A 26341-nucleotide genomic window follows, 5' to 3' on the forward strand; every position below is an offset into this window, starting at 1 on the left:
ACCTTTGTGGTTTTGCTTTGATGGTGAAGAAATATTGACTTGAAGCTGTGCAAGAAACACTTTCTTCTGCCAGTTTTGTCTTTGATATATATAGGTGGTGCAAGACAGGTTGTAACTACAGGTCACCAAAGTTAGAATAAACCCAAATGTATACCAAGCATATCATCCTTTTTATAAAGGCTTAACTAAAATCCAAATACATCCTGAATTCTTTGGGGAAGGTGAAATTTTAAATGAATGAAAATTATTCCCGAAAACAACGGAAGACACAAACAATGGAGAGAGCCAACTAAAAGACCCTAAATAATGGAAAGGACATGGAAATCATATATGTTCTAGCTGTGTGAGTTGAGTTCCCTTTTAAAATTTCCCCTGAATCCAATACTACTCACTATTGTTTCGTGTATATGCAGATTTTTCCTTTTTTCTTTTGAGGAACAAAAAGATGTGCTTAGCTCTGCTTCAAACTTGGTCTGAGAGAGAACAAAGCTTACATTAAGGGCAGCTGACATTGGGTAATGCTTTGTTTTGCTTTGAGTGACAAATGATGGCCCACCAGATTCTGTCATATCTTGAGGGAAATATCCTTCAGACAGTACAATGTCTTTACCTTCAAATGCAAGCTCAGCAAAGAAAAGCTTTGTTCCTGAGGCTGTTTTTCCTGGCAGGAGGCAAGGTGGTAGAGTTTGGGAGTGGGATCAGGGTTATGGGCTCCACCAGGTTTACCCTAACTAGACCCTGACTATATTAAATTTCCCAGACTTACCATGAGGACAGTCTCAAACTCAATGTATTATGGTAAGAGTCTATGTTTCCCTTTCCTTATCACTTCATCAGGAAATATAAACAAATGCTATGTCTTAGTCTCCTTTGGAGCCCGAAACTTCCACTGGGCTCCTGGGAGAACAATAGCACCTAAGGCAAAAAGGTCTGTCTCCTAAGAGAATGTATGATCTCATCCAGAAATGTTCCCTAGGAAGTCTTTCTAGTTGTCAATGCCCACTTCCAATCAGGGAGAATTGAACATTCTTTCCTTTGAGCTCTTCCATACTTTGTATGGACTTCAGCCATATTCAACTATTAGTACCCTTAGCGCTTTTGCAGACCATGTGGGATGACCCTTGCTAAAATGTATTCAACTCAGGGAAGAGTGTCCTTATGTCCGGTGCTTATTCCAGAGCCTATTATGGAGCAGGCACTCAATGAAATGACTAATGAGTGTGGACTGCTGAATGAAAGCCTGGACAAACACTTCAGTATGGCAGCTCTATGGACCAGAAAAAGAACAAGCAGCCCTGGAAGCCAGCCTTCTTGTGGTCTTGGTGTTGCTCCAGGTTCTGCAGCCCAGCTGTGACCAGGAGAGGCTACAGAGGGGCTGGGATGGAAATATTTGAAGTTGTGTTATAGTGCCTTTCAAAAAAAGTCTTTATTAAATTTGTTACAATATTGCTTCTTTTTTTTTTGCTGTGAGACATATGGGATCTCAGCACCCCAATCAGGGATGGAACCTGGACACCTTGCATTGAAAGGTAGAGTCTTAACCACTGGACTTCCAGGGAAATCCCTGCATTATAGTGCCTTTTTGCCCTGAAGTCTGTCACAATGTATGTACATCATCTGTTTAAACTGCCCTGAAAGAGAACACTCCAGGTAGTAGAATGCAAGAAAGAAAAAAAAAATGAAGTTCTAGTAAATAGTTATTAAAAACCTAATTTTATACGTGAGAAACAAGAAGTTCAGAAAAGTTAGACCATTTGCCCATTATTCCATGGCTTGAAGATTGTGGAGTCAGAATACTCACAGATCAGGAAACTCAGAAGGGCAACCTGCCTTCCAGGAAGCTGGCCCCATTATGGACAAGGTCTCCTAAGGAGAAGCTTGTTATAGAGGATGATTTATTTCAGAACTCACAGGCAAGATGTGTAATAACTATTCCCATGAAGAAGGTTGGAAGAGAGCATACCTTAGGGCTTTCAAGAGTACTGGTTGAATACATTGTGGTTTTGCAGCAACATGGTTGGACCTAGAGATAATTACACTAAGTAAGCCAGAAAGAGAAAGATATATATTGTATGATATGGAATCTAAAATATGATACAAACAAACTTATTTACAAAACAGATAGACTCACATACATAGAAACAAATTTACGGTTACCAAGAGGGAGGGAGAGAGCAATAAATTAAAAGTTGAGATTGACTAATGTACACATTAATATATATAAAATAGATAACCAACAGGGACCTATAATATAGCACAGTAAAGACTTAATGTCTTGTAATAACCTACAATAGAAGACAATGTGAAAAAGGAATATATGTATACCTGAATCATTTTACTGTACACCTGAAATGAATACAACATTGTAAATCAGCTAAATTTTAATTAAAATAAAAAAAGAGAAGGTGGAATTTTTCCAGTGCTCATATTCTTTTATCATTTAGAAATCTTGATTTAATTGTTCAAGAATTTTGACTCCAGACATGAAAGACTATGGAAAATTCTTCAAGAGATGGGACTACCAGACCACCTGACTTGCCTCCTGAGAAATCTATATGCAGGTCAGGAAGCAACAGTTAGAACTGGACATGGAACAACAGACTGGTTCCAAATCAGGAAAGGAGTATTTCGAGGCTGTATATTGTCACCCTGCTTATTTAACTTATATGCAGAGTATGCCATGTGAAATGCCCAGCTAGATGAAGCACAAGCTGGAATCAAGATTGCCAGGAGAAATATCAATAACCTCAGATAAGCAGATGACACCACCCTTATGGCAGAAAGTGAAGAACTAAAGAGCGTCTTGATGAAAGTGAAAGAAGAGAGTGAAAAACTAGGCTTAAAACTCAGTGTTAGAAAACTAAGATCACGGCACCCGTTCCCATCACTTCATGGCATATAGATGGGGAAACAATGGAAACAGTGAGAGACGTTATTTTTTTGGCCTCCAAAATCACTGTAGATGGTGACTGCAGCCATGATATTAAAAGATGCTTACTCCTTGGAAGAAAAGCTATGACCAACCTAGACAGCATTTTACAAAGCAGAGACATTACTTTGCCAACAAACGTCCATCTAGTCAAGGCTATGGTTTTTCCAGTAGTCAAGTATGGTTGTGAGAGTTGGACTATAATGAAAGAGTGGGTTCCCAGGGCCTTATCCGCAAGATGATAGCTGAAGAGCTTTTGAGAAGTAATGGGGTTCTCTACTTGATCATGTCCTGCGCTTGTGCTAACAATGTGAAGTGGTGGCTGGGACCACTCAGATGATCTCAGGCTGCACAAGGAGGTGGTAAATGTTCCCTCTTGGTTTGCAGCCTTCAGGCTGTGTCCAGATCTGGGCAGGGAGCTTCCAGAGTATCGCTTAGAAGCAGGGGCATGCTCATACAGGAAATCAGCATAAAGAGGCGCTGGCAAACTGTGTTATCTGAGCAATAGTTGAAGGGGCTGGAGATTTTATTTCCTTCCACTTTTCTGGAAGGTGAGAGTCCTCAGGGGAAAAAGAGAGATATCTTTAAATACTGAGGATCTGCTTTGGGAAAAATGAGCTAGATTTATCTTGATTGCGCCAAAGGATGAGCATAAGTTTCAGATCAATGTGAAGATGAGCTTTTCAACAATTATCTGAAGATGGAAGGTGTTGCCTCAAAAGGGAGTGAGTCCTCTATTGTCAGCAGTGTGCAAACGGAAGCTGGATGTATGTAGACATGACTACCACCTTGGGTGAGAAGTTAGGCTGTAAACACTGAGTAGTGCAGAGTGCAAGTTGACCAGGAAAAAGGTTTCCATTTCTGGCATGGTTTAGCTAGTCAGTGTTAAGAAAAGCTATGATGGTTTTTATTTGCCAGATTTGCAGAAGCCACACCTATGTGTGACCAGAGAAATCAGGAAGAGGCCTTAGATATCATTAACGTAATTCATTCACTTAATAGGCAAGGCTAACTATTGTCACTCAGCCATAGAGAGGCAGAGATAAAGGAGATTCTCTGCTTTTTCATCTACCAATGGTTTTCAAAAATTTCCAGGGAGCTTAAGGGGTTGGAAGCAGAATGGGGGGAGTGACAAGCTCCTGGTTTCAGGCTACTATACTCATCTGCGTTATATGTGCCGTTGTTACGCCGATTTTTATTTGAAGAAAGGAGCTGATATCTAAAACTTCAGAAACCCAGATTTACACCAAATAGTGTCCCCTTTTATCTCCTATGGTTCTCATAATTGGAGTAATGGAACTTATCCTCTGCTTCTAGAAATGCTACCAATTGTTGTTTTGAGCACCGATCACCATGAGAACTCAACAGAGAGTGAACAAATGGTGCATATTTTGGGAGTATTGGCTCAGATCTACTATTTTCTTTCTGACTCTGACTTGCATTGCCATTGTGTGACATTGTTCTATTTTTTCCCTGAGCCATGGCTTATTTTTATTAGTGTATTCATCTAACTGCTTCCAATCTTGCTTCTCACTACAGATTCTTCCAACTTGTCCCAAATGTTATTGGGGATTTAAAATGGCCAGTCCCTTAATTTCTATAGTATATGAAAACTATTTTCATCTCTCAATTTAATACTGTATGTCACCCCAAATAGCACCAGCTATTTACGTCTTATAAGTACTACAAATGCATTCTCAGCTTGCTTTCTCATAGCTTTGTTGAGCTCTGTTGGTTTAACTATTTCTGTGCATGTATTGTTTTTCTAACCCACCCTCCAAACCTAGGTTTCTGGTAAATTTCCCTGTATGTTTCTCAGCCAAATTCTTTTGGGCTCTTTAATGCTTGCCTCTTTATGCCTGTATTTTTTGATTTTCTTCCCTTGTGAGGTTTAGGAACACTGACTGCTTTATTATCAGACACAGATTTGGTTTATCAGTTGTTCTGAATCGATAATGAAGATGTAAAACAACGTTTGACTCTAAGGGCTGTGGGTGACACCTCCCTTCAGCAAGAATCATTTCTATTCATTTATTGATGCTGTCAGCCTTCCAACCACAAGAATGTGTAAAGCCCCAGCCATTTGCAAGTAAGATTTTGGCATTTTTATCTAAAATGCTTTCTGCAAGTCAGACTCTATGGGCACCTTGCTTATATATTCATTTTCTCTCCCATTCTGATTTGAATGATTTTTATCAATATGTGGCCCTCATGGTCTTTTTGAGATGGCTTAGATATGTATTGATTTTCTCTCTACCACTGGATTGATGGGTCACCAAACTTTTTACTCACTACTTTACCAATTATCGAAACCTTTTTCTCCCAATAGGCCCCCACCTTTTCTTTTTTTTTTCCTTCAGTACTATCAACTCTCTGGGCTTCCCAGGTGGCGCTAGTGGTAAAGAACCCACCTGCCAACGCTGGAGACTCAAGAGACATGGGTTCAATCCCTGGGTCAGGAAAATCCCTTGGAGAAGGAAATGGCAACCCACTCCAATATTCATGTCTAGAAAACCTCACAGACAGAGGAACCTGGTGGGCTACAGTCCATGGGGTTACAAAGAGTCGGACACGACTGAACACACACAGCACCATCAACTCTCCAAGGAAAAAAATTCTGTTCATCCTGAAAATTAGAAGGCAATGGGCCCAGTTTACCAAAGCTAAGCACTTATGGTTGGTGCTGTGCAGAGTGTTTAATGAATAAAGGATGATGTTTTATCCTTCTAAACTGAGGATAGATGCCCAGATGAACAGCTCAGCTCTTGGTTGTGGCAGGTCATAGTGGGTAACAGTTTATATTGTCTTTTCTGTATTAAAATATCTACCTCGCAGCCCGTTGCAGCACCTACTCCAGCAGAACTGGATATTTTGAGACAAGTGAGCTTGCGTTGAAAATACTTACACTTAATTGGTTTTTTAAAAAATCATTCTGGGCCTTGGTAAATTAAAGAGGAGGTGAAATTTAACTCACCCTGTAAGCTTCCCTTTCTTCCAGTTAGAAAACTAACACACTGTCCCTCAGAGGAAAAAAAAGAGGAACTCTCATTTTGGCTAATACCTGCTAAATTGTTAATGAATAATGGAATGCTAAGCTGTTAAACTTTATCACTATTGATCTATAGTACCACCTTTTCCAGAGACTTTTGCATCTTGATGGGGAACTCTTAAAAGTAGTAAGCTTTCTAGATCACAGAAGGGAAAGCACAATGATACCTGGTCCCGAAGCTGATGATGGTGGCCATGTTGTTCTTGCTTGTCACTCTTATCATTTATCTCATACAGTTTTCTCTCAGCAAATTGGTTCCTTGGAGAAGAAAAGTTTCAATTAAGCACTGTATCTGGTAACATTTCCTTTGTACTTATCTGTTTCACAGGCAGTTCGGCAATGAGAGTGCGGATTTGGGCTTCCCTTGTGACTCAGCTGGTAAAGAACCTGCCTGCAATGCAGGAGACCTGGGTTCGATCCCTGGGTTGGGAAGATATACCCTGGAAATGGGAAAGACTACCCACTCCAGTATTCTGTCCTGGAGAATTCCAAGGACTGTATAGTCCACGGGGTCTCAAACAGTCTGACATGATTGAGCCATTTTCACTTTCACTTCTTACGGTTGCTCTGGTCCCCATTCCTAGACTATCAGGGCTTTGAGGTTTAGTGATTATAATAATCTCAGTACTAGTAGATATTTTGATTTGGGGTTTGGAGTGGAATAATTAGGGCCTACGAGATGCAAAGATTTGGCTGTATTGTTTGAGGGGAGGTCCCTGGTGGCTCAGCTGGTAAAGAATCCGCCCGCAATGCAGGAGACCTGGATTTGATCCCTGGGTTGGGAAGATGAAGGGAAAGGCTACCCACTCCAGTATTCTGGCCTGGAGAATTCCATGGACTATGCAGTGCATGGGGTCACAAATAGTCGGACACGACTCAGTGACTTTCACTTTGATAGTATTTACCATATCGTGTTCGTGGAATGAATTTCTAAGTAGGTGTGATTGGGCCTCTATGAATTGTATACTTGTTCTAATGGTATTCAGATATGCGCAAGGGCTTTTTGTTTATTTTTCCCCATAATGGGAAATTAAAATATCCCCAAATCCAGGTGTGTTGGCTGGATACGATTTTATTTGCATACCACATAGCGGAGGAGAGAAAATCTGGACGTATTTTTGGCATTTTTAAATAATATGCTTCCAAGGAAGAAAAAAAGCCACACAACTTATTTTCTTTGACAAAACTTTAATTAGAAAACCAGACTCCTCTGATTATAAAAAATTACACAAGCTGATAAATCTTGGTAAGTTATAGAGAGAATAATTTTACGAACATTTTATACCTAATAAAAAAGTTAAAATAATTAACAGCATTCATCAGATTAATTTTGTTTTCACATGATTTTCTAATATAAAAAAGCATATAGTCATCAACCTTTATAGAAATCCATATATGTTTGTAATAGCTTTTCATAATGGGAAGGGAACAGTATTTGTATTTAAAGAATGAAATTAATAATCAGTAATGAATTATCAAAACTGCCAAAAGCTGAAGCATGACAAAATTTATGATCAAAGGTGCTTAGGGAATATTTGAGTTTTCTGAATCCAACAAAATGATCTTTTGGAGAAAACCTAGACACAATAATTTGTATTATCGTAGTATTGCCTCAGTTGAAAAAAAAATGCATATGACTAGTGTCATTTTACATATTTTCAAAACAATGACTTTTGCTCTTCTTTCAACAGTTTTGTACCAGAGACGGGTAACCATGTGCTGGTGAATTGTGCTGCCTGCAGGAAATGGTGTTTGATCTACAGTAAAGTGGAAAACTTTTTCCTACCCAGACTCCTAAGAACAGACATATAGTGACAATACAAAGTTTCATGTGAATTCACAGTTTCCTGCAGGAGTTAACCTCTGTCCTGCAAAACTACATCATTTCAAAATATCTCACTCCTTACAGTTTCTGTCCTGGAGCAAAGCAGCATCACACTGATAATCCTGACAGTCGCTTTTCGATGAGATAAAAGAGTAGTTCTGTGTCAAAAAAAGAAATGAAGAGTCTGGGTAGAGTGGAGTAGTCACATGTAATATCTACATTTTTTTTTTATTGCATTCTAATTTTTTTCAGTTTTGCATTGCTGACCCAATCTCATACCTTTACCAAACCATTTTAAGCTACAGTGTTTCTGTTAAAAAGTGGCTGTGTCTCTTTCATCATATCTGAATACTATAAACTGTTAACAGATTGCTTATTTTCCTTTGGAGAATGGCAATGAAAAATGGTGAAGCAAATTGTCTAGTAAAGGTGGCACTATGTTGAGCACTAGAAATTAAACACACAAATGGTTGCCATTAAATATGTTTTTACTTGCTGGTACTTTAACACTTGACATCCCAAAGAAGATTTGATTAGAATAGTTTTTGAGCGAACTGTAGATAATTAGATATCCGTACCTTGAGAACTGAAGATAATACATTTAAGGATGCTACTTTTTTTCACACCTCAAATGCAAATCCAAACCTAAATGTTTCTGAAACACTTCAGTTGATTTATCTTGTGAGCTAAGAGTGGCAGAACCAGACCATCTATGGACTTTTAAACTTGAGTGTTGTTTATGCAGTCTCTGTTGTACCTTCCCCAGGAAGTGTTCCAATAGAAATTATAAAACCACGTGAGAAGCCTGAGTGAATATCCCGGCAATTATAGGAGAGGGAAGATCCTCAGAAATATACTTGATTTTGTAGCAGGCACCCCCCACCAGGTTTAGAATCAGAGGCAGACACAAGAAGAAAATGTGATTTTAGTTTATAATATTCATCACCTTTTTCCATAAATAAGTTCCTTGTGTAGGACAACATGATGCATATGAAAAAATATTGAATATATTCAGCTTACCTTAATTTCGAGATTCAGGTAGGTAAAAAATATAAACAACAATTTCAGCAAGCACAAGGTAGAGAGGAAAATATTAATGAAAATAAAATAGCTATCACATCTCCCAAATATCTACAGAACCTAAGAAAACTTCATGTATGCTGAAACCTGTGTGGTACAATTAATAAAGGATTTTCTGCCACAAAAAATGTAATACTGTTTCACCACCATAAATTACATTATTTTGGAGAAATTCTAATAAGGATAAACTAAGGCATGAAACAAAAAGCAATAAAAAATTAGAATAAGCAACAAGGCTACACTTCACTAGCCATCTGAGTTGGAATTTCTGTGGTTAGAATTGAATAATAAATATTTTGATGTTAAAGAAATAAAAAGAGTTCTAGAATAACAAAAATTTAGAAGAGATTTCTTCCAGAAAGAATGATACAGCAAATATCAACTGTACAGAAAAATGCTTCCTACATTTCTTCTTAAATTGATGAATTCAAACTACAACATTTCTTCTTAATTCTTGCAGCCATTAGAGGACTAATGATCTCACAGAACCTGTAATTTAATTATGAGCATCTGTTTTGAGGAGTAATAAATGAATCATTAATATGAGTTTGGGAACAGCAGGTAAAATACCAATAAATTATTCATTTTGCGGGAAGAAGAAAATGTTCCTGGGCATCAGATGATATATTTAACTTATATTTATGTCAGGCTAGCTTTGGGTGCTTGTGGGCATAACACTAAAATTCCAACTGAAAAGGTTTCAGGCAGAAGCTTTGAGCTCCTTGGCCAGGAAGAAGTAGCAAAGTGATTTCTCTTACTTAAATTTGTGGTTGGATGATAATCTTTCACGTTTTCAGTTATAAGATAAGATATGAACACACTTCCTGCCATGTCAAAGGAAATCACGGCTTTTGTTAAAATTTAAGCTACTGATAAATATTTAAGGAAAGGGAAAGCTGACATTAATATTACCTGGCAAGGAATTCATAGGCTAGGAACTTTCGAATTTTTCAGTAAATCTACCCTGACTTGGGCTTCCCAGGTGTCTCAGCCATAAAGAATCTGTCTGCCAATGCAGGAGATGCAGGTTTGATCCCTGGGTCAGGAAGATCCCCTGGAGAAAGAAATGGCAACCCATTCCAGTATTTTGCCTGGTAAATCCCATGGACAGGGGAACATGGTGGGCTACAGTCCAAGGGTTGCAAAAGAGTCAGCAAGACTTAGCAACTAAACAATAATAACAACACTGAATTACTTCCTAGACAATGAGATACATCCAATGGCTTCAACTTTATAATTGAAACACCAGAACCTTTCCAGGGCCTCCTGAAACTGGTCCACACTTTGACCTAATTCCCTCCCTCCCTTCATTCCTGCCTCTTTCCCTTTCTTCCATCCTGCCTTTCTTCCTTTCCCCAAATATTCATTGAATGCCTAACATAACCTGGCACTGTTCTAGGGTACTGAGGTCATAGCAATTTGTAGAGCAGAAAAAAAACCTCTGGCCTCATGGAGCTTTTAACCTACTGGGGACAGATCAATGATAAACAAATGCTGTGCTAAGGAGGGAAGCAGTGTTTCTGTGCTTTTATAAGATGGTCATGGAAGGCATTTCTAATGGCATAGTATTTATGAATAAATACCATGAAAAAAGAAGAAAACACTTATGGCTAGAGAGTGGATAAAAAGCATTCAAGTTAGTGTGAACAGCGAACACAAGAGGACAAAGGGGATTGTGGCCAGAGAGGAGGCCAGGGAGGAGGAGACTCAGGACAGGCTGGGTCTGGTTCCCTCTATCATGCATCTTCCACCAGCAAGAATGGCTGTAGGGAATGGGATCCTCGGCTTAAGCAGGTCTACTGCGTTCTTCAAATAAAGTTGCCTTTCCTTCATGCACTTATTCCCCTTTAAAGCCAACAGGCCTTGATGCCCAGATGTTCTTAACTTTAACTTATGGACCATGTGAGTCATTGTCAACCATTTTCTGTGGTTTATCACTCAGGACTGTTTCCTCTGTTAGCATCTTCAAATAGATCCCAAGCAATTTAGGGAAGAAACCATGTAATACATTTCCATACACTGCCTAACACTGCACTCAAGGTAATTAAAAGAAAGGAATACATAAAATGATCTGTTAATTAGGAGAACAAGAAGAAATCCACATGTCAAAAAAAAATTCAGGAAATTTTGAGGATGTTGCCATGGAAATGAACACCAACCAAAAAAACACTAGTAGGTCGAAACATAGTTGACCAATTTCCAGTTTGTCTGATGATTTATGTCATTGTCCATCCTAATCTAGGGATTATGAATTTGTAGACTCTTCTCTTGTGCCTTGTAGAAAATGGGGTCCCCATCTACGTAGCCTTCTTCCTTTCTTTATAATAGTACTGCTATCCATTCTCCTTAAGTCTGCCATCAGCTATAATTTTTTCCTCTGAATTTATATCTCCAGTTCCCCAAGATACTGTTACCAAGCAGGATGAGGGTTGTGAATGGAGCAGAGGATTACAAATATATTGGATATTTTAAGTTACTGAGTAAAAGTCCACCAGACCACTAAGTTATTCGGATCACCTGCCATTTGATTGAGATTACTTCCTTAGGTTACGGATGAACATTGGTGATGAAACCCTTTCATAAAAATGAATTCTCTCTCTTGTGGTAAGGTCTTTATGATTTTTCAGACTTACAATAATTTAATACACATTTTTCACCAGTTCTCTACTGAAGAGTGTAGAGTTCAACTAAGAAATAAATGTTGACATATCCAGGCCCAGTTGAACAAAGAAGAAAAGCAGATGCTGTTTGATGCCTCTCAAATCATTCAGTTCAGTTGCTTAGTCGTGACCGACTCTTTGTGACCCCATGAATCGCAGCACGCCAGGCCTCCCTGTCCATCACCAACTCCTGGAGTTCACTCAGACTCTCGTCCATCGAGTCAGTGATGCCATCCAGCCATCTCATCCTTGGTTGTCACCTTCTTCTCCTGCCCCCAATCCCTCCCAGCATCAAAGTCTTTTCCAATGAGTCAACTCTTTGCATGAGGTATGTTAGTGGAAAATATAAATCTCAGATTAATCTCAATCCAAAGCTTGAGATCTCACAATAATCCCAGTGCTAAATTTTCAACTGGACCAGTGTTTTGGAGCTTCAGATGAAGAGAGAAAAGCTGTCCCTCCGTGTATAGATGGACTCTTCTTTCAGAAATTAGTCAAGATTTCTCCTTTCTGTGAGCCATCCTTCTGAATATGTCTTAGTCATTGTCACACTGGATAAAGTGAGCGGAGGTGGCAACAGGGCAGGAATGATTCCTCATTAACATTCTTTGGTAATGCTCTTTCATAAAACAATTTTTCCTTTTTTATTTGTTTGGTTTTTTTCTTATCTGCCTCAGTTTTGGTCTAACTGGTCTATTTATCAGCTTTTTTCCCCTTTGGATCAAATTATGATTTTAGAACTTGTTTATACTTTTAGTCACTAGCTTGTTTTAGTATATTAATAGAGATTAAAAGGATTTACACCCTCAAAGGTTTTATCTTCTGCGTTGTAAATAACACAAATCTATTGATTAACCTGTCCTGGCTTTTTACCTTATCATTTTGTTCCAAACTCATCTAGCACTCACTTCCAGTAAACAAAACAATTAATAAAGTAACTGGTATTTATTATGGCAAACAAACATCGTCTAAAAATATTGAACAATTTCTAGATTAGGATAACAGTGAGTAATTGATAATTCTGGTCTTGCCAATGTTTCATAATACAACTGTTTGGGTTAAAGCAAATAGTCACTTTCCTCTTTTTATAAAAGACATTAAAATGTTCCTCTGAATTATTTGAACATTTTTTTGACCCTAGGATAGGACTTGGCCCATTAATTGGCATATTAAAAGTGCTTGCTAAATGTCTGTTGGATGAATTAGTGAAGGATATGGCTGGTTCATTATGCCATTTTACTTTCCAAGCTCCAAGGTAAATGCTCAAAGTTTCAGTTGTTGAAAACTTTCTTCCAATCAATAATTATTTTCTGTCCCTGTGAACTTTTAGCTATGGCTTCCTCTTTCTAAAAACACCTGAGTTCTCTAAGTATTTAGATATAATATGTAAAGAAAAACTATTGGAACATAAGTTAACAGATCTTTTACTTCTAGAGGTATTTTGGATGTGACTAATATAAGTTTCAGCAAATCTTTATCATATTTGTATGACTGAGAGGGGCCCTTTGGGGTGTTTCGTGGTGGTGGATTTTCCTAATGAAGTATGGGTTTGTCAACCATTGCTTTCGCTAGACAATGGCTAAAAATATATCCTCAGTTTGGCATATATCAAGTTCAATAGCTACAATATTGAGACCAAAGATCTCATTCATTTTCAACATTTATTATACTTATAAAATTTAGTTTAGCTGTTGCATTCCCTCTTAAGAAATTCTGCATTTTTTTAGCTTTTTTTTAAAAATCATCCCCTTTCCCTGTCCTTTGTTATTTTACTTCATGTCAAATCACATTCCCTTTTACTTCACTATTAAGATGTCTAAAGCTCTAGGTTCTAGCATTTCGACTTACTAGAGAGGCTAGTGAGTTTTGACATACCTGAAATTCTTCCCTTAAATGGGGCCTTATTCCCATGTAACCAGCTATACAAGAGAATTCCAGAGAAATTCATAAATCAACTCTCACAGATTGAGATTGTTCAATAACTCACTTCTCATTTGGTCACAGGCAGACAAGTCAGAGGCAAGTGATTTTTAATTTATTTTTTTCACTGAATAAATAATTAATGAGTATCCACGAAGCGGAAAGACCTGTCTGATCTACTCTTTGCCACGTCAGCTGCCATTATTAAAAGCAGTAGGAAAAAAAAATAAGTGAGCATAAACTATAACAGACAGGAACACGTGTTATGGTAAAATTTAAACTGTGATATGACAGACTGTTGTTAGAAAAGGGATTGTCAATGTTTTCACCACAAAAACAAATGGTAATCATGCGATGTGATGGTGCTGACTTATGCGAGGGTGGTCATCATTTGGCAACACGTAAGTGTGTCACCTTAAGCTCACATAATGCCATCTGTCAACTGCATCTCAATAAAGCTGGGAAAAAAGCAGTAGGCAATTTCAACTTGTTGCACATATAAATGATAACAAGTGATTCTTTTCCTAAACTTTACCTCCTGCAGATATGCTCACCTGTCCAGCTTAATTTTACCAAGTTCTTATTTCACTCCTTTCTAGACATGCTCATTCTTACCAAAGGAAATATGTTTTAATTCCTCTGAGGAAAATTATTTCAGAAAAAAATTGAATAGGATAAATGCAAAATAAATTACTGATTGAAATATTAAATCTTTATAGGAAATGGCTACTGAGTATATCAAATATTTCCAGACAAAATTCTGGGCCTCTTGTTTGAAAAAATATGAAATGCTAGATAACATGAAATGTTATTAGAGTTCTCTGGTTATTCATGCAAATGATGTCACTAATGAAATCTGCAATAACAAAACTTCTAAAGTGGATTGAAGTGAAAGTGAAAGTCGCTCAGTCATGTCTGACTCTTTGTGACCCCACGGACTATACAGTCCATGGAATTCTCCAGGCCAGAATACTGGAGTGGGTAGCCTTTCCCTTCTCCAGGGGATCTTCCCAACCCAGGGATCGAACCCAAGTCTCCTGCATTGCAGGTGGATTCTTTATCAACTGAGCTATGAGGAAGTGGATTACGGATTATTAATTCAGTATAATTTTCACATCAGGTTAAAGCTGGTGAAATATCGGTTATCCATGTATTCCCTGTAACGACATTGCATTATTCATTATATACAGTGGACTTGGTATTCAAAAATAGAATGTTCTTGACTTTAACGACTTGAAAATGGTGCTGAAAGTTCATGAATAATTTTATCCAGATTTGGAACTGTATCATGTGCAGCTTGAGGGATGTGCTTTGTCTGTAAGCTTGGGTACCACTCTCTGAGCCCCAGCTCTGAGTTCTCACATGGTAAGAAAACTTTTGTAGTTAATGTTCCTACTCTAATAAAATGTTAAGAAACTATGGCTTTCCAGTAGTCATGTATGGATGTGAGAGTTGGACCATAAGCAAAGCTGAGTGCCGAAGAATTGATGCTTTTGAACTGTGGCATTGGAGAAGACTCTTGAGAGTCCCTTGCACAGCAAGGAGATCAAACCAGTCCATCCTAAAGGAGATCAGCCCTGGGTGTTCACTGGAAGGACTGATATTGAAGCTGATACTCCAATACTTTGGCCACTTGATGCGAAGGGCTGATTCATTTGAAAGACCCTGATGCTGGGAAAGATTGAAGGCAGGAGTAGAAGGGGACGACAGAAGATGGTTGGATGGCATCACCGACTCAATGGACATGCATTTAAGTAAACTCCGGGAGTTGGTGATGGACAGGGAGGCCTGGTGTGCTGCATTCCATGGGATCGCAGAGAATCGGACACAACTGAGCTACCAAACTGAATGAAGTGAGATGTTTTAGAGAGAATTTTTTTGAACTGATGATAAATTACTTTAGATTTCAAGTTAATAAAATTATTAAGGATCTTTAGGACTTCCCTGGTGGCTCAGATGGTAAAGCATCTGTCTACAATGCGGGAGACCCAGGTTTGAGCTCTGGGTTGGGAAGATCTCCTGGAGAAGGAAATGGCAATCCACTCCAGTACTATTGCCTGGAAGGCCATTTGGCTTTCCCGGTGGTGCTAGTGGTAAAGAAAGTGCCCGCCATTGCAGGAGACATGAGGTGTGGGTTCAGTCCCTGGGTGGGGAAAATCTACTGCAGAAGGGCATGGCAACCCACTCCAGTAATTTTGCCTGGAGAATCCCATGGACAGAGCAGCCAGGGGGCCTACAGTACATAGGGTTGCAAAGGGTTGGACATGATTGAAGCAACTTAGCATGCATGCAGGCATGCACACAAAGTCCATCTATTTCAGTAACACTTCAGTGATTTATACATTATAAAAATATTTGTAAACGTAGAGACTTACAAAATATATGTTTGAAGAATGCCAAGGTATCTTGTGTTTGCTTCAAACCTTAGCCTAACCAAGTAAGAATCCTTGATATATAATATCATGGTATTATTTTAAATGCATGTATTGTATTTTTAAAGGGTAAATTTTATAATTTTTAACCTGTAATTCAATAAAAGATTGAAAAAATATAGATTGTTATGTTACACTATGATGTCATGGGATGTTATATTTAAGAAGTTTAATTCCTAGCCCAGAAGAATATTTCTCTAAAGAATAGGGAGCCCAAGGATCTCACTGAGGTTAGAGGAAGAGGTCATGGAACATGACTTTCTGTGGGGCATTTAATATTAGCAATAAGAAATGAAAGTAAGGAAAGTGAATCTATGACTATCCTAGTTAGAAGCATGTGAGACTGTGACCTAGAAAGAACTGGTAAAGTTAATGGACCCTCATAATGAAAGAGTAAGCACCTGTCTCATCTATCACTATTTTAATATGCTAACTGTTCCTTATTATGACTAATGGAGCCAGACTTTTGTTGTTTTTAAAATGAAAGGTCAACATAGCCAGAAATACTGTGAATAATTTTGTCTAGTGGTATTATAATAAATATAACTGAGATGACATTTTTGCAAGTAGCTAAGACTGTGTTATTTTTCTTAAGATTTTTACCTTTAGACTTTAGATCACACAGTTCCTAAACAAAATAATCATGAGAAAATTAAAATTATTATATCTCTGTGCACAAAGTATGAAAATAATGAAATAAGGGAACATTTGCAACATAATTTCCTTTGATTGAGTTAGGAGATTAATTATTAAATATATGTTTGCACACGTAAACCTATGGGGAATAATTTGTTATTTCTTTATTTTTATTATAGTCAGAAAAATCTGGTTTATAAATTATTTTTTTGCTTAGATAGAACTGAGATAAATTTTGATGACAGACCAAATTCAGGGAATTTGGAGACTTTTGAAGGACTCACATGGAAATTCTTGCTTCTTAGTGAGATTTAAAAACTGGGCATTCAGGCAGTTCCCGATTTTGAAGATATGTTGGAGTGAGAATACAACTTAGGAAATACACATATTTTTTTGACATTGACATTTTTGTTCAGAATTCTTTTTTAAACTTTCCTCAATAAGGAGCTTTAGTTTTAGAGCCCAAGATACAGAATTACAGAGAAGAGAGCTTTAAATGGCTTATTAGTTTTTTGCACTATTTTAGAAGTGAGGTTGTTTTCATGAACAACAGGTGGTAAGAATCTATATGTCACAGAATATTAAACAAAAGAATGTTCTTACAGAGAAATATGTCTGAAAATGCTGGTTTGCCATTAGATAAGTATCTAGATAAGACATTAGAATCTCACAATTTCACACTTTCTATCATTATCCTTTATTTTGTTATAGAAATTAGCGTTTGACTAGCTAGGATTAAGAGCAAGTGGGTTTTTGTTTTAGGGAAGAAAGGAAATAAAAGTGCTCAATGTTAACTCTCATTCCTACAAACTGTCTATGCATGAGTGGAGAGTGTTTCTTACTAACAGTTTTCTCTTCACTGATTCTAATGTTTCCAGAAGTGACTTCTGTTTCAGAACTCCAATTTAGCTAAAAATAATAGTAATGGCATCTAGTGAAAAAGAAAACCTAATTACAGTACCAAATACTGGCAACTTCATCTCTTTCTGTTTGCTTAGGGCAAACAAACAAGAGTTTTCCCTCCATTGATAAGAAGTGCACTTGGATTTTTTACTGAAGATTCCACAGATTATTTGATTGTGCACCTCACTATGTGGGCCACTGCCTCATAGGCAACATCACGTTGTTCTCGTTCTGAATCACGTTTTGAGATGTCTGCAGAGAGATACCAGACAACAGTCCTGAGAGATTTCATATAAATGAATATTATTAATCAGAATGCACAAGTAGGATTGCACAGAGGGTATTCCTTTCACATTTAGTCTGTCTAAATTTACAAAGTAAAAGAGCATCAAGAAGAGCTGACAAATAATATTGCTTTGTGGCTTTTAACATATTGCCATTTAATCAAAGGTTGCCTGCCATTTTGTCTTTTAGTACCCTTTTGAGGTAGCTTGGAGAGATCGCTGCCCTTTTCAACTGAGACAGATTTCCTATTTAAGAGCAAGAAAATCTATTGCTGAAAAATATGCATAATTAATGGGAAAGCATAATAAAATTGTTGCTTAAACTCTGCTAAAACTTTGAGATAACTTGCACTGGTGAGTTTAAAGTCTAATTTATCAGCATCTAGCACATTTTATGTTTGAGAAAAAAAGGTGCCAGAATTTCCAGGCTCTCCCTCAAAAGAGATGCCGCATACCACAGCAGAGCATATAGGAATATGGCAAGTTTGGTTTTCTTCCAACTTTCTTGGGTCTACCAATAGCCAGTGAATCAACCAAATAGAATGATGGAAGGTATTACTATCTCAGTTTCCAGGGAGAGATTTTGTTGACTGTTTTACATGAAATAAATTAAATGTTCCCCACAACATACTGCAGGTTGGCTGTACAAAAATGCAAGTTAATAAATTTCTACAAGACTGAAAGGTAACACATTTATACTAACCTCCCTTGTCCCTTACTGATGGCAGTCTTTCTAGCTTCTCCTAGGATATTCTTCAATGAAATCATCCAAAGCAGTAAAGTTCTTATTTCTCCACTGGTTTGACAGACCCCTTCGTGTAATGCAGTTGCTCTAATGACTATGGAAACAGAGGGAAGTGAAGCCATGCTATACTATCTGGCCATGCCATTAGCAATATGGGAAGTCAGAACACAGTGACATGTGACTTCTAAAGACCCCAGTTAAGATAAGTACAAACATGTGACATGGAGCAGGAACCACATGTAACCAGTAGGTGTTCTTATCTTTTTGTTTCTAAAGTTTCCTTCTGATTTTTAAGACTTCATAAATAGTATGACCCATAAGAACTTTCTTAGGGAAAACTTCAGGTAGGAAAAATAGCAGAGATTGACTTTACATAATCTATAAAAGTGCAAAATTAGCAATAATTTTAATAAATACTTTGTTATATTAAAAAATCTCTAGCTTTTAGAGCTCTGCAATTGAAGGTGTGCCCATTTGATCCTGATAACATCTTTAGAGCTGCAGAAGATATTTGATATTATCTGTAGACTAGTCAGCTATACTATTCCTGTATCTGATTTTTTAACCCTATATACATCTCTCTTTTGGACTTCCCTGATGGCTCAGTGAGTAAAACATCCACCTGCAATGCGGATCTTCCTGGGTCAGAAAGATCCCCTGGAGAAGGAAATGGCAACCTACCGCAGTATTTTTGCCTGGGAAATCCCACGGACAGAGGAGCCTGGTGGGCTACAATCCAAAGTGTCCCAAACAGTCAGACCCAACTAAACACATGCATGTGCTTTCTCTTTGAATCATTTTCCATATCATGAGAAAAGCAAGGGACTTCTCTAGCAGCAGCAGAGAGGCCCTAATTAAGTGCAGAGGAAAACATCAACAAAATATTCATTATATGTCAAAGATGCACAAAGTCAGAGCAATGCCAACAGCCTGCCCAGATAATGCTGATCTGGGTACTAACTGGAAGCTTGTTTTCAAGGAGACAGGCTAGTATCCTACTTTCATTCACAAAATGATCTATGGTTCTGATTCACTTGGAAATTCAGGAGTACTTTACCCGCAAAGGTCAGGTTATGAATCTGACAAATGAGAAGGCAATCTTCAAATGGAGTTAGTTGGCATTTGTTCAATTTTGCTAGCAGTTAAGAATCTATAGTTTTGAGGCACCATGCAGTTCTCTGTGCTATATCTTAAACTGTAAAATATATGGAATTTTCCCACCTGTTCTCTGCCCAATGTATAGACATCTGAATTTTTAAGCATGAGAGATTATTTCTCAATATCCTTTCAGTCTTATCAATTGCTGCCTGGTCTAGTTCCACAACACTTCAAGCACAGAACAACATCCTTGCCCTTCCAACTAAAACATGATGGTGGATCAAACCTTGGCCACTTAGTTTAGAAATCAAAGCCATTTGCTGTTGTGATATCTATATACAGTCCCTCCTGTGCGGAACCTGATGCAAACAGGCTTTTTGCTCTTATTCATGATTTCACTGCTCTCATTTGGTAAATATATTTGCTGTCATAATTCTGAAGACAAACCAGTAGAAAAATATTTAGCTCATTTCCCCTCTCTACAGCCTTTCGGCAAATCACTGCTTAAAAGATTGGGATAAATGCCTGCACCACAGTGATGATGCTGAGTTTTATATTTAGATTGAAGATGGGGAGATTTCAAGGGCATGCCAATTCAGGGCTGGATAGGTTTTGAGTCAGTGTCATAAAATTTGTCACCTTTTTTTTTTTTTTTTTGTAACACAGAAAAAGCAAGAAGTGTCTTTGCTTTGTTTGTTTTTAAAGGGAAGGAAAGTGCTCCTAAGTCTAGTTTGGTATAAATGACAGTTTTCAGGCTCACATTTGAAAGGATTATCAGTACCATTTGCAAACATCAACAAAATAGACTGAACAGAAGGATTCCTCTAGAAAGAGGTCAAGGGAATGACTGAGTTCCCCAGTTCACAGGAGACAACACCTAAATTCCATTCTCAAGGCATGATATGGTTCACTTTGAGATTAGCAAACACAGGACACTAAAGTGTGCTTAATCACTGACTAACATAAAAGCCAGACTTACTCTCCAGGATTTTCCAGAGGACATTCTAGAAGAGGTTGCTGCCATTGACACCCAGGGAGGGCAGCTTTTAAATTGTTCCTCCTGGGATGGAAATTTCTGTGAATTTTAGGCCCTTGGGACCAAAACTTACAAGGCATTTATGAATAGGTGATAGATTTTACTAAAAGTTGCAATAACCATGAAAATAGTGTTTTTAAAAGTCTATGTACTATTAGTAACAAGCATGCATAGTGCTAGGCATTCATAACTATTTGGTCATAAAAATATATGACTGTAATTATAATATTTACAGTCAACTTATAAAAAAATACATGTAATTCTGAATGGCAATAGTTAATCCCTAGCTTTAAGCACAAGCCTAGGAGGATCAGCTTGTTATGGGAAAGTGCAATGGGTAATTACAAAATGGACAAAGCTCTCATCCTCTTGAATTCAACAATCAAGAATGGCTATTAGGGCATCACAGGAGCTTCATTTATCTTAATTCTTCTTCTAATCTCACAAGGTAAAACCAAAAAGTCCGTGGAAATAAATAGGAATAAAATTGGAAAGGAACACTCACATGATATAGCCACAGTGGAGGATAATTCTTTCATAGAATATTCGTGCACAACCTTCAAAGAGGTTCACTGGTCCCTGAAAGAATTCATGGGATGACATTTAAGTATATTTTTTATTTAAAAAACTTGTGCAAGGTCTAAGTTGGCATATAATCATATGAATCTTTAATGAATAAGAGGGAAAGAATCTGTTAGCCAAATCTCTTTTCTGTCATTTAGGTGAGTACCTCTTTGAAGCTTTAGTAACCATCATGAAGACTGCAGCTCTTACAGTTCTCTCTAATTCATATTTAAATTCCAGTGGGAGGAAACAAATCCACATTCCAGTTTAAATTCAGAAAGGGTTTGGACTTTGGTTTTTGAGACTTTAAAATCCTCTCACTTTAAGGGAAAAACCATGTTTCAGCAAAATAAAATATTCTACACATCTGAGATATTTCTCATAGCTTTCTTCTTTTCTAGGACTCAATAGGTCATCTTCTAGAAGTAGAAAAGTTCCTAATTTGAACACCATCAATATTTCACAAATGGACCGAAGACAGTGGGAGTAAACTCGAAAAACTTGAAGAGTTGCACACCAGCTACTGATAAAGGCAAAGGTTTGGTGTCACTTGCAAATCATGATCTTCTATTTTAGGATTCATCTTGGCGTTCAGTAAATGGGATTCTTGGAAATGTCTGTTTCACAGTGAGGTTGGGAGGTCAGACGATGCTCAGTTACAGTCTATATTCTTCCTAGACTTAAATTGCTTCCAAGGACTAAGTTAGGGCATTTTGTGTGGTATATTAACTCTTCCAGAACAAGAAATTCCATTTCAATAAATTATTGCTGCAGTTCATGAAAGAGTACCATGGTGTCCTGGAAAAGATAATGTCCCTTCCAAAATTCCATACCTCTAGTCACCTGAACAATGATAAATTCATGTTTTTCTTAGTCACTTTGATCCTTGAAGATCTAAAAAGAACTGTTTTCCCTGTCCAAATAGAGACTGTCTCAATGATGGGGGCATGATATTAGAACTGCCCCAGTGGTGGGGTAGCTATACCACTATTCCCACATGCATTTGGCAACTAGCATGCTTGGTCCTTTCTTTATAAACCAACCTGCCAATCTTCTTTGCATGTGGAATTGTCTAAGGTAATCAAGAAAAAAAATGACTCAAATAGGCAAGCTTTTGTAAAAGTTGGTAAAGTAATGGTGTATGGCACATTTTACAGAGAAATGGACTGATAGCTAATGGGATTTCTCAGCTGATGACCTCCCATCTTTTGAAAAGGATGTAAAACCAATCTTCACAAATGATGAGTCAACTGTGAAAGGAGAGTCCCGTCTCCTCCATCCACCCAATGCCTCAGAAACTTCCCTTTCAGATGTAACAGCAAGGTCTATAGGTCTGCTAGTGTCAAATACCAGCTCATCCTAGCAGAGCAGCTCAGGAGGCAAAAGGCTAGGCTTATCCATGACGCGACGTTATACATAATGTATGACCAATAATCTTAAGTCATGACAAGTATTTTCCATACTCCATCTATTGCTATTTTCCCCACATGAATACAATTGAGAAGACATGGATCATTTCCAATAGAAACTCAATAACCTCGAGGTAGGACAAAACAAACTCCCCATTTAAGAAAGTGAAATTTAGTTAAATGTTTTTCATTTAACTAAAAAGAAACTGTAAAGAAACAGTTCTCCTTTCCCCTTAGTATTCAGGTAAATCGTTCATTCATAAAAGTATGCTCATTTGGTTGTTTCATTACTTCATTCACCTATCAATTTTATTTTTTTTAAAAACACTGAAATCAGAATGGAATAGTTTGCATCTCTTTTCTGAACCTGAGTCCAGAAGCTTGTTGTTTTTGTCAAAGATTTTAATATTCTAAATTCATTTAAATTATGCAACCAAAGTTGGTGGCAGAGAGTAGTGCTCTTCCAGTTAAAAGAGTTGACTAGCAGATTTTATGATCATTGGACATTTGTGAAGTCCTACCTGAAAATTAACTGATTTTACTGCTTGGCATGGGAAAAGGCATTTTCTAGTAATTTTCTGTGACAGGAAGCACAGCATTCATCCAAGGAAGCACCCAACAGATTGAGTCTATCTGCTGGCGAGCAGCTGTAAATTTTAACGCAACGAAAACATTTACCTCAGTACTTTTTTTGAGAGAGAATTCAGCAGCAGTTACAGTTACTATGTCACTCATGGAGAGCAACAATCGCCCTAAGAGGCAGGCCAACCGACAAGCACTTTTCAGGTAACAACAAAAAAAAATGATATCGCAAGAAGCTGCAAAACAATACTGCAGTAGTTATAGAGGCTATTACTGTGGTGATCGTGGCCTGGGTTAATGTTCCAAATATTAATGCAAGGGACACACTAGACTTTATAGGATTGGAATATTTTTTTTTACACTAAGAACCAGTTGAGGGCACATGACGAGTGGCGATGGTTCATTTACTCTATTTCATTCTGCAACAAGTTTCCGCGTTATGTCCACTTTCTGCTGTGTTCATTACCTATATCCCAAGGCAGTATATTTTCACCATCTAAAATGAGAATACTGTAACTATGGAATACCTCGACTTTCTCTCTCTCTCTCACACACACACTTGTGCACCCTTATACACATTTGTATGGACAATACATGCTCATTTGCAGTGGGTGAGCTCCCTAAAAGCAGCTAAATCAGCCTTCCAAAATACAGAGAACCATTTTAAGCCAATAAAAAGCCATAGTAACTATTTAGTATTAACATGAGATTTGAAATCTTGCCCCCATGGCAATTAATTCAAATGCCTTTTGTGTTTTTTTTGCCAAGTCATCCAAAGCAAGAATCTCAAAGATTGACAACATGGAGTATGAATCTAATGGGCCCAAATCTGTTTATTTTGCCTAGTGTACAGGTGAACAATGCTCTTGCTGCTGCACCACTTGAGTTGATGTAGAGTGGCCATTAACATATCTAGATTTGGCTAAGGCTGATGGGACTCTCTGAAGAAAGGCTAGCCCACCTGCAAATGGGCACCTCCCTCCACACAGACATCGATTTACACTAAAGACAAATCTATGTATATGTATATATGGCATATATACATATATATGTACATGTAAAATGAGTCGGGAAGTCCTTTGGTTTAGACAGGATTAGATGTGTACTTCCCAAGTGCATAGGTTTCCTTTGACCAACCTATTCAAAAAACAAATATGAAAAGTGCCACGGCAATTTTGACATTTCTGAAGTCTTCTCTGCTATTTGGAGGCCCTCATCTTCTCTACTCAATCTCTCGTAAGCATTTTATTTTTCAAAGTAGCTGTTCCTTTTGCCTTCTAACACTCTGTCAATTTGTCTGTTCCTTGGAAGAGCTCTTAAGATCACATCCAGAAACTTATCTTTAGTGGAGAACAAGGTTTCAAAGAGCTTTTTACCCTTCTTTGAGTCCCTCTTGCCCCCCTGGAAGTGGACACCATGTTATAAATAATTCACTCTTCATCTGACTTGCCTTGTTACCCCTGGCCAGCCCAAGCAGCTGAGGTCTGAGCTTTATCGGCCCTGCATCATTGTGCAATACTGGAAAAGAAAAATAATCCATTAGTCTACACCCTTCAGACGGTAGTGACGTGATCAGGGTTCTCTTGAATTTCTATGCATTCGATTTCCTCTCTCTCCTTTCGTTTGGCACGTTTCTTTTTCTTGTGGTGCTTTTTAGAAGGGGGGAAAAAGGTTAGGAACACAGGCAAGATAACAAAACAGTGCAGAAGTGTGCAACTCCCGGTGAGCAGCAAGCATTTGAACAGTGTGAAGGTCAGGTTCGAAGGCACAAATAGGAGGGGGACCAACCCAATAAGAAAAGAAGTAACATTTTGCAAAATGGCTGTCCCATGCTCTTGAAGGGAGCTTTTTATACATTGTGTTCGGGTGTGCTCAGTTGCTAATACAAACGTGTAAAGCAGTGGTGCACAGTGGTCAATGGCAAAATTGAAAGTGTAGATAAGGCACAAGATAGAAATGCAATCCATGTCGACGTTCCATAGTGTCATTAAGCCCAGAACGCCCAGCTCAATTGAGGTGACGCTAAGAATTAGCCAGAAGTTTCCCAGAGGGTGGATCACTAGGAAAAAAGTCAGGATTAACACCAGGAGGACACCAAAGCCTGCAATCAGAACAGGCACGGTGACAGATAAGCTGTAATGGTCCATGAACACGAAGGAGGGGTTGAACACGATGAACCGGATGCTCTTTGACAAGGACAGAGGCCTCAACTTTTCCAGCACTTCTATGACTTCCTTCTGCTTGTCTCTGCTTGTCCGGGCCACCAGATACAAGCGAGAAGCAATGATGTTGTTTTCATCTCCTGCCTTGGAGAAGATGATGTCGTTTCGAAAATGCTGGAATTCTGGCTTTTTTAAAAATGAACTTTGTAGGACACTAATAAAGTCACTCTTGTTATTGGCACTGATGTTGCTCACTTTCAGGAACTGGTAATACTGCTCCACCCAGGACACTGCAGTGAACCCACTACAGAGTCTCCGAAGGTCCTCCTGGACACTGTTGTTCCAGTACTCGAGGGGCTCGTAGACGTAGAATCCTATCACAGGGCTGTAGTTGCTGAAATATTTCTGCTGAACCATGGCATAAGATACGCTTGGGGAATCGCTGGCTAGTAGATTGATGATGTTGGCTCCATCACTGATCTGCAAGCACCCCATGAAGGAGAAGGAGGCGTAGATGAGATAGAGGATGACCACAAATGGCTTCACGTAGATGTTGGTAATCCATTCATTGTAATGTTCACGGAGGAAGTGCTGAATAAAGTGGTGCTGGTAGGGGTTCGTCTCGTGATGGGATGTCTGTTGATGTCCATCGCTCATCACTGTCTGGAACCACACAGGCTTGCGGCCCAGGTACTCTGCAGAAGGGATCTTACAGCAAAAGATGCTGTGGTAGCGGTTTTGCTCTAGTTGGCCAGCAAAGACGAGACAGGAGCCAAAGAAGGAGAAAATGTAGAAGTAGTTCAACAGGATGGAGACGCACATGTTCTGGCAGAAGACCTTCACAGCCTCTATGTTGGTGAACGGACTGGCACCCATGCCAAAGGTGATAAAGTACAGGGAGCTGGTCATGGTATAGGTCACCATCACATCCGAATACGCATCTGCCACCCTGTCTTTGAAGGGCAAATTCTCTTTGGTTCTCCGCCATCCAGATAGAAGCTCAAACACTCCTTTCGTTCCATGACCT

At 38.3% G+C, this 26341-nt stretch overlaps 1 protein-coding gene across 2 annotated transcripts in view; it reads right to left on the reverse strand.

Moving 5' to 3' along the window:
- Positions 1–7149: 7149 nt before the first annotated feature.
- Positions 7150–26341, reverse strand: part of PTCHD4 (patched domain containing 4) — a 219639-nt gene continuing 200447 nt past the window's right edge. For both annotated transcript variants that reach the window (XM_060403688.1, XM_004018873.6), the window contains one exon: positions 7150–26339. In XM_060403688.1, the coding sequence (XP_060259671.1) occupies positions 24706–26339 (1634 nt within the window). In that variant the 3' untranslated portion in view covers positions 7150–24705. The remainder of the gene's footprint in view (positions 26340–26341) is intronic.

This window comes from Ovis aries, chromosome 20 (assembly GCF_016772045.2).
Source record: "Ovis aries strain OAR_USU_Benz2616 breed Rambouillet chromosome 20, ARS-UI_Ramb_v3.0, whole genome shotgun sequence".
NCBI lineage: Eukaryota > Metazoa > Chordata > Mammalia > Artiodactyla > Bovidae > Ovis > Ovis aries.